General features: G+C 39.2%; 1 protein-coding gene across 3 annotated transcripts in view; it reads right to left on the minus strand.

Moving 5' to 3' along the window:
• The window catches only part of nfat5b (nuclear factor of activated T cells 5b), a 253,303-nt gene that overhangs the window by 67,002 nt on the left and 173,733 nt on the right, over positions 1 to 12,568 (minus strand). For all 3 annotated transcript variants that reach the window (XM_048546462.1, XM_059651737.1, XM_048546463.1), the window contains 2 exons: positions 11,936 to 12,125; positions 7,865 to 8,055 (listed from right to left, as the gene is read on the minus strand). In XM_048546462.1, the coding sequence (XP_048402419.1) occupies positions 7,865 to 8,055; positions 11,936 to 12,125 (381 nt within the window). The remainder of the gene's footprint in view (positions 1 to 7,864; positions 8,056 to 11,935; positions 12,126 to 12,568) is intronic.

The raw sequence follows: 12,568 nt of genomic DNA on the forward strand, positions 1-12,568 counted from the left end.
TCGTCCTCGCCTCCCTAACCTGTTCTTCTTCTCACCTATCCCCTCCTCGCACCTCAAGCTGCACCTCCATTACCTACCTCCTAACCTCATCCCGCCCCCTTGACCTGTCTGTCCTCCCCAGACTGACCTATCCCCTCCCTACCTCCCCACCTATACTCACCTCTACAGGCTCCATCCCCACCCCTTTAACTGGTCTGTCTCCTCTCCACCTATTTTCCCTCTATCCACCTCCCACCCTCTCCCTATTTATTTCAGAACCCTCTCCCTATCCCCCTTTTCTGATGAACAGTCTAGGCCCAAACGTCAGCTTTCCTGCTCCTCTGATGCCGCTTGGCCTCTTGCGTTCATCCAACTCCACACTTTGTTATCTCGGATTCTCCGGCATCTGCAGTTCCCATGATCTCAGTAAGAGTTCCTCAGTACAGTGAGCTGGTCCCAATCATCTTCAGCCACTTCAATAACCTTCCCTTTCACAAAACCATGCTGCCACTGCCCAGATTCCTTGGACTTATCCAAATGTCATAAAATAATTTCTTCAATAATCAACTAAAATCGTTTCCAAAATCAAGCTGTCTCGTGTGCTATTTCCTGCTTTGTCTCCCGTTTCGAAAATATGTAATGATGGAACATCGCCCAAATCAAGGGAGATTTTCAAAACCAGAAACAATGCATGAACTGTCTCACGTGAGTTGTCCGTTGAGGGTGCGAGTGAGAAGTCTCTCTACCTTAAATAAAACTTACTGGCAAAGTTGCATTATAATTTAAGTGATCTATGCCTTAAGTTTAGCAGTGATGTACATAGCCCCTGCATTACGTTTCTATTACTCAGTGTATGTTTTTACATTGATTATTTTGATCTCTTGTCTTGATTCACTAGAATATTTGGTCAACCAGCACATTCCCTGGTCTCATAAGTGGCAGTTAATAGGAGGTTTGTTGTACTTATAACCATAAGTCTTAAGTCCAGGAGAAACAAGACATAGGAGCAGAAGTAGTCCATTCAGCCCATCAAGTCTACTTCACCAGTAAATAAGATTATTGCTACTCAAATAATCTTGAACTCTACTTTTCTGCCTTTTTGCTAAAACTTTCCCATTCCCAGACAGACGAAAAATCAACCTCGCGTTGAGTATACTTAACAACCCAGATTCAACAGACCTCTGCAGTAAGGAATGGCAGAAATTCACTACCCTTGGGAGAAATTCCTCCTCAACTGTGTTTTAAGTGTGAGACTCTTATTCTGAAACTATGCCTTCTGGTCCTACTGTCTCTTGGAAGAGAAACAACCTCCCAATTTCTACCCTGGCAAGTTCTCTAAGAATCTTATATGTTTTAGTAAGGTCGTTCTCATTCTTCTAAAACTCGAATGAGTACAGGCTCAACCTATCCAAACTCTCCTCAAAATCCTTCCATACCTAGGATCAACCTAAATGAACATTCTCTTGACTGCCTCAAATGCTAATATATCTTTCCCACGATAAGGGGACCAAAACTGTTCACACTTTTCCAGGTGTGTATACTCTACAGTCAAAACTGATGAAAAATACCTGCTCAGTTCATCTGCTACCACCATATTGTCAATCAATTTTCCAGATTTACTTTCTGTAGGACCAACTGTCACTTTGTTAATGCTTTCCCTTTTTTGATAAAGGAAAGTATTTACAGAAGCTTTTATTACCTATTTTTATATTCCTGACTAGCTATTTCTCATACGTTAATCTTTCCATCTAATTTTTTAGATTTTTAAAATATTTTGTCATCATTCTCAGATTGTGTCTTCTGGTCCCAGTCTCTCTCAGAACAGAAGCAACCACCCAATTTCTGACGTGCCACCTGTCTTAGAGCAATAATATCTGTTTCTTTTAATTTTATGCTATCTTTAGCCGTTCCACTTAATCACAGACCATGTCCCTTGGAAGTTTCTTACTCGTTGAAAATGTATCTGTTCTGTGTATTATGAAACATCCTTTTTAAAAGTCTGTCACTGTATCCCTAACGACCTATTCTAATTTAATTTATTTCACTTTAGCCAGTTCTGCTTTCACATGCTCCATTTTCCCCTCTCCTTCAAACAGAATGTAAAATTAAGTCATACTGTGATCACTGCTACCTATAGGCACCTTATTTAATCATATTTTGCTGCAAAATACCAAGTCCAGTGTATTCTGCTGTCTGGTTTACTTTGATTAGATGGGCCAATGAGCTGAAGAGTGGCAGTTGGAGTTTAATTTAGATTAATGTAAGGTGCTGCAAATTAAAATGGCAAATCAGAGCAGGACGTACACACTTAATGCTAAGGCCCTGGGGAGTGCTGCTGTACAAAGAGATCTTGGAGTGCAGGTTCATAATTCCTTGAAAGTGGAATTACAAATAGAAGAATAATGCAGACACTTGGTTTGCTTGCCTTTATTGGTTAGTGCATTGAGCATAGGACTTTGGAGGTCATGTTGCTGTAACATTGGTTAAGTCGTTTGTGGAATATTGCATGCAATTCTGGTTTCCCTGCTACAGGAGCGATGTTGTGAAGCTTGAAAGGGCCCAGAAAAAATTTACAAGAATGTTACCAGGGTTGGTGGGTTTTGCCCAGAGGCTGAATAGGCTGGGGCAATTTTCCCTGGAGCATCAGAAGCTAAGGCATGACCTTATGGAGGTTTATAAAATCATGATGGCCATGGATAGAAAAGGTCTTTTCCCTGGGGTGGGGTAATCCAAAACTACAGGACACAGGTTTAAGGTGAGAGGGGAAATATTTAAAAGGGACCTAAAGGGCAACTTTTCCCACACAGAAGGTGGTGAGCGTATGGAATGAGCTGCCAAAAGGAGGTGGAGGAAGCTGGTACAATTACAACATTTAAAAGGTAGCTGGATGGGTATATGAACAGGAAGCGTTTAAAAGGAAATGGGCTAAATGCTGGCAAATGGGACTAGATTAACTTAGGATATCTTGTCAGCATGGAAGAGTTGGACCAAAAGGTCTGTTTCCACGCTGTACATTTCTACAACTATACTGTCATAAGAAAATGTCACAAAACTAGAATCTCCTAAGCTAGATTACTTTTTTCAGTCTACATTTAAATTAAAGGTTCAAATGATAACTACTGTGCCTTTCTGACAAGCTTTGACCCCACCATGTAGTTACTTGTCAGGGGCCTGTACTCTCACATTTGACTTCTTGCCCTTACCCAGTTTCCACAGTCTGGTTTCCTGAATTTAGGTTATTGTGTTGATACTAACAGAACCATCCTTCCACCTTTACGTTCTTCCAAAATGTCCTACACACAAACTAATATTTCTGAACCACCCCCCCACCCGCCCCCATTGCCAAGGCACTGGTGGTACTTTTTCATTTATTAACACACCACTAGTAAATCAACAACGAAATAGTACACATCAGGAGCCTTTAAGGGCAATCTCAACCACCAAAATGTGAAACAGGTAAGGACAGAGGGAGGGAAGGGCTCATTTCATATGTTTCTAAACAAAACACCTGACTGGTTGCAAGAATCAGTTTCAGCTGCTTTTTAAATTAATTATGCCAAATTTCTAATCCACTGGCAATTATGTTGAAATAGTGCTTAAGGCTAGAAATTTTGGAATTGTACATTTTGTAAATTAAATATTAATGACTTAGACACTGAAGCTATCAGGTTCTTTGGGACCAGGAGTTCTGAGCTGCTGTGGACAATGCTGATTAAGTGCGGGGCTCTCTTGTGGCAATGGCCCAAACCATGGACTGAGAGGCCCAAGTTCAAGTTCCACTTGCTCCTAATGTGTTAATAACAATGCTGAACAGGCCGATTTAAAAAATAGGTTCTGGATGTGAGTTTGCTCGCTGAGCTGGAAGGTTAGTTTTCAGACGTTTCGTCACCATTCTAGGTAACATCATCAGTGAGCCTCCAATGAAGTGCTGGTGTTATGTCCCGCTTTCTATTTATCTGGTTAGGTTTCCTTGGGTTGGTGATGTCATTTCCTGTTCTTTTTCTCAGGGGATGGTAGATGGGCTCCAAATCAATGTGTTTGTTGATGGAGTTCCGGTTGGAATGCCACGCTTCTAGGAATTTCTCGTGCGTGTCTCTGTTTGGCTTGTCCTAGGATGGATGTGTTGTCCCAATCAAAGTGGTGTCCTTCCTCATCTGTATGCAAGGATACGAGTGATAGTGGGTCATGTCGTTTTGTGGCTAGTTGACGTTCATGTATTCTGGTGGCTAGCTTTCTGCCAGTTTGTCCAATGTAGTGTTTGTCACAGTTCTTGCAAGGTATTTTGTAGATGGCGTTCGTTTTATCTGTTGTCTGTATAGGGTCTTTTAAGTTCATTAGCTGCTGTTTTAGTGCGTTGGTGGGTTTGTGGGGTACCCTGATGCCAAGAGGTCCGAGTAGTCTGGCAGTCATTTCGGAAATGTCTTTGATGTAGGGGAGAGTGGTTATGGTTTCTGAGCCCATTTTGTCTGCTTGTTTGGGTTTATTGCTGAGGAATCGGCGGACTGTGTTCATAGGGTACCCATTCTTTTTGAACACGCTGTATAGGTGATTTTCCTCTGCTCTGCGTAGTTCCTCTGCGCTGCAGTGTGCTCCATCCCAACACCCACAAACGAAGCTGCATTAGAACATTATTCCAACGATCCACAGCCTTGTATTCCTTGACAAATCGAGTGTACATCTAAATACTTATTGAATATCATGAGGATTTCTACCTCTACTACTCTTATTGGCAGGGAGTTCCAGATTACCACCACTCTCTAGATAAACACATTTTTCGTCAAATTCTGATTGAGGAGATTTGTAGCTCGGGTTGTGCATGAGGTTGTAGACATGCTTGTTGAGCCAGGGGTTTAGTTGCAAACATTTCGTCACCCTGCTAGATAACATTGTCAGTGCGCTTCCAGTGAAGGGTCGGTATTCTGTCCTCCTTGTATTTATATACCTCGGTTTTAATACCAACCACTCCAGTGAACCGAGGCATACAAATGACAAGCAGGACAAAACACCGAAGCTTCATGGAGGCGCAAAAACGACATTACTTAACAGAGTGACAAAATGTTTGCAACCAAACCCACTGGCTCAGCGTGTATGTCTACAACCTCCTCATATTTTCTCTAAACCTCCTGCCCCTACCATAAATCTATGCCCCTAATCACTGATCCCTCCAACAAAGGGACAAGTTTCTTCCCATCTACCTTTGTCTATGCTCTTTTATTTCATACATCTCAATCAGGTCTCTCCTATACCCAAGTCTCTTCTTCCCCAAAGTAAAACTACTACTATTGTATCCAATCTTTCTTCATAAATAAAACCCTCAAGCCCAGGCAGCATTCTGCTAAATCTCCTCTGCACCCTCTCTAGCGCAACCACATTTTGCCTATAATATTGCTTCCAGATATGTACACAATACTGTAACTATGGCCTAACCAATATTTTATGCATTTCCATAATCATCTCCCTGGTCTTAAAATGTGTAACCCCCTCCCCTTGACATTCAACAGCATTACTATTGCTGAATCTCCACTATCAACACTCTGTGAGTCACCATCGATCAGCTACATAAATACTGTGGCTACAAGAGCAAGTCACAGACTCCACAATGAATTCGTCATCTTCTGGATTCCACACAGCCTCCCCACCAGCTATAAAGCATGCCAAGATTGTGATGGTATATTCTTCACATGTCTCCATAGACTCAACAACACAAGAAAATTAACATCTAGAATAAAGCAGCCACTTGACTGGAAGCCGATCCATCAGTTTAAATATTTAATATAACCAAAAGAACTGCGGATGCTGTAAATCAGGAACAAAAACAAAGCTGCTGGAAAAGCTCAGCAGGTCTGGCAGCATCTGTGGAGGAGCAAACAGAGTTAATGTTTCGGGTTCGGTGGCCTGAGGCAGGCTTACCTCGGTTTTCTCCTCCACCGATGCTGCCAGACCTGCTGAGCCTTTCCAGCAACTTTGTTTTTGTTCCTGAGTTCAAATACTCAGTCCATCACTGGCACATAATGGCTACAGCTCATTCTATCCAAAAGATGCATTGCACTACCATGTGAAAGCTTCAGCTACACCTTTCAAATCTATGGTCTCTACTGCCTAGCAAAGTCAGTGAAGGAGGTACATGGGAACACCATCATCACCTCAAAAGATCTCCACTAAGTCACATTTTATTCCAAACAGGACATCTATTGTTGTTTCATTATCATTGTGGGGTCATCGAAATTCTGGAATTGACTACCAAACAGTATTCTTGGGTGTACCTACAAAACAGTGATTCAAAAAAAGAGACTTCACACCACCTCCTTAGCAGTAGTTACAGATGGGCAATAAACACTAGCCTTGTCACTCACACCCACAGCCTGCAAATTAGTTTTAAAAAGGGGGCCACTTTGCAGCTCGAAGATACAACACGGTACATCATTGTGCAGAAGAATACATGTCTTCTCTTACTTAATTCATCACGTTCCAATATTAGCCAGGCTATTCTTCTAACAGTAGTGCCAATATACCAAAATAAAAACAGAAATGCAAGTGAAGTTTGAGTGTAGTGGGATTCTTCTTTAGAACTGTTCTGAAGGAGTCATACTGGACTTGAAACATTAAAGCTGGTCTTCTCTCTACGGATGCTGCCAGATCTGTTGAGCTTCTCCAGTATTTTCTGTATTTGTTTCAGATCACCAGCATGCACTGTTTTTTTTCACTGTTTTTTTTAATAACACTGGGCGAAGTGCTCAGAGATCATGCATTCAAATCTAATGAATAAGTAACCATGGAAAATCTGCTAGATTGCCACAGAAATACAAATAGCTTACTGAAATTCTTTGGAGAAGTATACCTCAATGCAGAATTCAGTCAGCTTTAGATATGGTGTCAGCTCTGCACTACAGTGGTTGACAGTTTTGGGCAGTACATTTTGGCTTGCTAAATATGAATTAAATATGAATTAATTAAATATGAATTTCAAATTGATTAGTCAAATTATTTTAGGATCACCATCTGAGTTTTCTGAAGAAATAATGGGAAAGCATCTCAATTTCTATTTCTTTGCCTGAAGGCCACGATTCATGTTGCAACACAGTTGTTTATATTTATACAATATATGATGTATAATATATATAATATAATGTATAATAATGTAATACATAATGGGTGTTTATATTTACATACCTGCAAAGTGATCAGTGTTTCTATATGTGCCTAAATATCAAATGCCAGTACTGACTTAACACAGATGAACTACAATTTCAACCCATCCAACATTGTTAGCAGCCACAATGCTGGACAACATTTTCTCTTATCATCGTGGGAGATTATTGGCCTGCACTACTCGAACAGATGACAATTAACTGTCAACAAATCAAATAGTAAACTTGAATCCTTGGGAAAAGTGAAGTTTCAATTCAACAGTCAACATTTTATGAACTGAGATAAAAGGGGAAAATACATTAAATCCCATACAGCAGTAACAATGTGTATTGTCTAAAAGATCCACTGCAGAAACTCGCAAAGAATCCTGAGAAAGCACCTTCCAAACCCACAACCGGTTCTATCTAGAAGCAAAGTGCAGTAGATACAAAGGGAACACAAACCCCTGCAAATTCCCCTCCCAGCCACTCACCACCCTGACTTGGAAATATATCACTGTTCCTTCACTGTTGCTAGGTCAAATTCCTGGAATTCCCTCCCTAATGACATTGTGGATCAACTTACAGAATATGGACTGCAGTGGTTCAAGAAGGCAGCTCCAAGGATGGGCAAAAAAATGCTGGCCAGCCAGTGATGCTCACATCTCACAAGTGAAAAATAAAAAAAAATCACTCCAAACGTTTATCCATTATCAATAACCTATGACTAATATCAACAGATCTCAATAAATACTTACGCTAGCGTCATGCTGTTTCCAGGATCCAGGGTGACCTCAATCACAGTTGTTCCCTCAATATCCACCTCCTTACAAGGAGTGGTATTTCGCCCAGTGACTCTGCAAGCTTGGTAAAAGCCATGAGGTTTGACTCGACCAGAGTCGTTCCCAACAAAAATTTGTAAGGTCACTGGCTCGTTATAACCTTCCAACTAAAAGAAAAAAGAAAAATTGGGAGCTTATTACTTAAAACCTTTGAATAAGACAAGCAAAGCTTCAAAAGTAGAATTTTAACAAGTAATACACATTTAGCGAGGTGCAAAATGTTAAGCCTCTGACAGCCGGTGGTGAAAGAGAAGACCAGACGTCATTGGTTTTAGATTTGGACAGGTCAAATACAAGTGAGTGCCCAACCCTCTTTTCTCTATCTCGCGCCCGCACTCTCACACACAGCCAACAATGCATCTATTCAATCTTAATTTACACAATTAGCACAAGATGTACATCTGTTTGAAATCTATGAATGACGTGAATTTCCACCCAAAGCATAATTGTAATGTCTGTAGATGATATGGAACTTGAACACAAAGTAAAGGACACAAAAGAAATGAAATGGCTAGATACTTGGCAGTCTAAATTTAATGCAGCAAAGTCTGAAGTGATTCATTTTGATCAGAAGAATGAGGAGGGATAATAAACAATTTCAAAGTAGTGTCATTTGGAATCGAAGAATCAATTGTTTCTGTCTCCACAGATGCTGCCAGAGTGTTCTCCAACACTTAATTATGTTGTATTCCCAACATTCATAATATATGTTTTCAAAATAAATAGTACAAGTTTTAAGAGGATGCAAGAACAGGGAGACCTGGGATGTATGTCTATGAAGAGCACTGAGCTGTTTAGAAGGCAAAATAGCCCTTAGCTTTATAAACTGAGGCATAAGAGAACAAAGGCTGCAATATCATGAATAATTCTGGTCCCCACACATCGATATGATTTACTTGGATGTTGCCAGGGATGAATTAATGACATACACCTTGATAGACTAGAAAAACTGGTGTTATTCTCCTAACAGCAAAGAACGTTAAGATCTTAAAGAGAAATGTGACCAAAATGTTAAAAATCATGAAGGATTTATGAAGTAACTGAGAAGAAATTTTTTCCAGAGACAGAAAAGTCAGTAACCAAAGGAGACAAATTTAATATTACTGACAAAAGAATACAACATAGCACATACGGAAAAATATTTGTGCTTCAAGTTGGTAACATTGAAACATGTTGCAAAGAGTGGTGGCAGCAGTTGCAATAATATCTTCTGGTAGATAGGTAGACAGACAGGCAAACAAACAAACAGGAAACCAAATAAACAAAAACTTATTTTGTTTATTTGTATAAATTCACTCCTGTCCTTGAAGGAGGCAGAGGTAGGAGGCTTGGAAAAATGGTTATGCTGCAGTGCATTCTGCACCTAACACATGAAGGGAATGGATGTTTAAACTAGTGGATAGGATACCAATCAAATATAAGAAATAATGGGAACTGCAGATGTTGGAGAATCCAAGATAACAAAGTGTGGAGCTGGACGAACACAGCAGGCCAAGCAGCATCTCAGGAGCACAAAAGCTGACGTTTCGGGCATCTGATGAAGGGTCTTGGCCCAAAACGTCAGCTTTTGTGCTCCTGAGATGCTTCTTGGCCTGCTGTGTTCATCCAGCTTCACACTTTGTTACCAATCAAATAGACTGCTTTGGCTCAGATACTATTGATGTTTTTGCAGCCACACCTATCCAAGCAACTGGACAGTGTTCACAATACTTCTGGTCCATACCCTTATTGTGCTGAAGAGGGTTTGCAGGGGAAAGGTGGGTCAGTAGCAAAAGTACACCTAGCCTCTGATCTGTTCTTTACTAACAGCATTTAAGTGGCATGCCCAGTTCAGTTTCTGGTCAGTGATGACACCCAAAATGTTGATGGGGAATTCAGCAATGGTAGTGCCATTGACTGCAAACAGCATGTGATACTTTCTCCTGTTGGAGATGGTCCAGAGTTGTGTGACGCATGTGTGTTATCAGCCCAAAGTGTAATTATTCTGACAACAGAACATTTACAGTTTGAAATAAAAGTTAATTGTAAAATTTTATGTACCTAAGTGAGAAATTTCAGGCATTACTACTTTCTGGGGCCAGACTATCAATGTTACTCAACAAGTGTTACTAGACACACTGGGATGAGTGAATAAGATTAGCACCACATTATTCCTGTCAGGTCAATACTTGATCATTTTGGCATCCATCTGTATAATTTTAATCAACTCAAAAATCGTAATAATCTGATTTAAAAGAAAAAATAAATGTACCTGAGCCTTTGGTCAGAATCTAATATTAGCCAAAATTTACGAAAGGGCTCCTATATAAACATTCTGCATTATATAAACATTAATATTATGTTAGACACTGCAGAGAAAAGCTAGGAATTGAAAACTCTTGTAATTTTGGAACTATTATCAATTTTTGAAGAATCAATTAGTCAACTTGGGTATTCAATCTTCTAACTGGTTCACTTTGCTTTATTACTTCTGTTACTTACTAAGCACTACAAACTGCCGAACAGTCTGAACCATATGATTTGTCAGCATGTTATATTTTGCCAAATTTGTACGGTAGAAGTACTATGGATAAACTGTTTTCAGTGTATATGCCAAGCACAAATGTCTCATCAATTGTACATTCTAATACCTAGATAACATGCACATAAGGTTAAAATGCAATTTATGATGAGCATGCTTTTGTTGATAGACATTGATATTTGTATTGAGCAAGTATGTATATATAGGATCAAGAGAAAATATTTCCACCCTCAAGTCCATTTCATCACTAAATTACCTCATGACACATCTGCACCAGTGATTCTCCAAATTTCCGCATACCTTTTCCCATACAAAAAACAAACTCGGTCTTGAAAATTTCAACAGGCTCACACATCCACAGCCTTTTGGGAGAGTGTTCCCTATTTCCAGTCCCTTCAAGCTAAAAAGGAATGTCCTCATTTCAATGGCTCAGCTCTAATTTACCTCAAAATTTATTTGTTAGTTTAAATATCTTGATGAGATGAACATGCAATCATTTATACTCAAAGAGTTTAAATCAGTTTCATAATTTAACCCTTCAAGCTCTGATGAACATCAGTTGTATCTTTACCTTTCCTTAGATTTGGTGCCTAATCTGAACACAGCATTTCAAATGGGCTTTGCTGCAACCAAAGCAAGAATTTCACACTTTTAATTTCGCGCTGCTTGAACAAAGATCAACTTTAACAATTATGATTACTTTAGATATCTATACACTGGATTTTACTGATTTGTGTACAAGAACACAAATCCTTATACTCCTACAGAGCTCTTAGTCTGAGTATTAAGAAAACGTTTCCAATTTGTTTTTGTCTCAAAATGAATAACTGATTTCTTCATTGCAACTCCATTTGCAATAGAATTTTTGAATGAGTCTTCTTTCTCCTATGCACAAAATATATTGAACCTCCCATTTTTATGTTACCTATAAACCTTAATTCTTGTGGAAAGTATGGAAGGCAGTACAAGTCATAGCAATTTGAATATCCTTTGTTTCTCCATTAACTTGAAGTTGCACTTCTTGATACCCAGCAGCATGTGCACTAGCTGGGATATTTAATAAATGCATTTAAACGATGAGTGGCAAGTACCGAACAAATAGTTAATAAAGCAAAAAGTAAGTATATCCGGTAAGAGAAGTGTTTACATTAGAATTCTCTTAATTTTTTTTAAAAATCCGTTTAATACTGCACACATGCACTCATAAATAATTAGTGGTGAGCTGATCCAGTCAGCAATTATGTCATAATTAAATAGTCTTACATGACTATATTTATTTCCCTTCTAAGCACTCAAAAACTGTTGATGCTTTCTCCCAGTGCATTTTATATATTTAATTGTTTTCTGGATTTGTTTTCAAATGGCCTAGCACGAAGTCTAAAAATACGACTCCTTGTTTACAATTTATGACAAAAGGTTATGTTTAACTAATGGCCATTTATTTTCAAAAACAGAGGACACATTACCTTTACTGTTGGAAAACCTTGCTGTGTTCGATCTTTCACAGAACCACGGCTACCCTCTGTCAAGTACCGTGCCCGGTGTTGTGTTTCAGGTTGAACGAGTACTTTGAGTTCTTTGCCCTCACTTTTACCAGGATAGTGACCACTTAGTGCTGGACCCTTCTTTAAAGAAGTTTTCTGTGACTCTGTTATTCTGTGAAATGTTAAAAACATTTATCACTGAAGTTACTTGAGTCACTAAAATCAAAAGATGCATTATCTGTCACCATACTTCAGCACTTTTGCTCTCCCATCTAAGTTGCAGTTTGCACCTTTCAAGAAATAATCTTTCATTTTCCTAAACAATTTCACCTGATTTCTGTTACTATGTCCTCCCAGGGAAGAAAGCATAAAATATTCAATTGCCTTAAAGTTTCAATCATGATGTTTAAACACTGAATGATTTACCAAAAAATAAATGATGGAATACAATAGAGAACAGATTGGATACTGGTAGGATATTCAATATCACTTCAGTAAGCTTTTGATTCAATCAGGATGCTGGAAGGAAGGCAATGGACCAGATCTTTTTCCAGAACATCTCAAAGCTCTAAATTAAAAATGGCCTGAATGCATTTCATTACATCATCTGCATTG

The sequence above is a fragment of the Stegostoma tigrinum genome, chromosome 16 (genome assembly GCF_030684315.1).
Source record: "Stegostoma tigrinum isolate sSteTig4 chromosome 16, sSteTig4.hap1, whole genome shotgun sequence".
In the NCBI taxonomy this organism is placed as follows: Eukaryota; Metazoa; Chordata; class Chondrichthyes; order Orectolobiformes; family Stegostomatidae; genus Stegostoma; species Stegostoma tigrinum.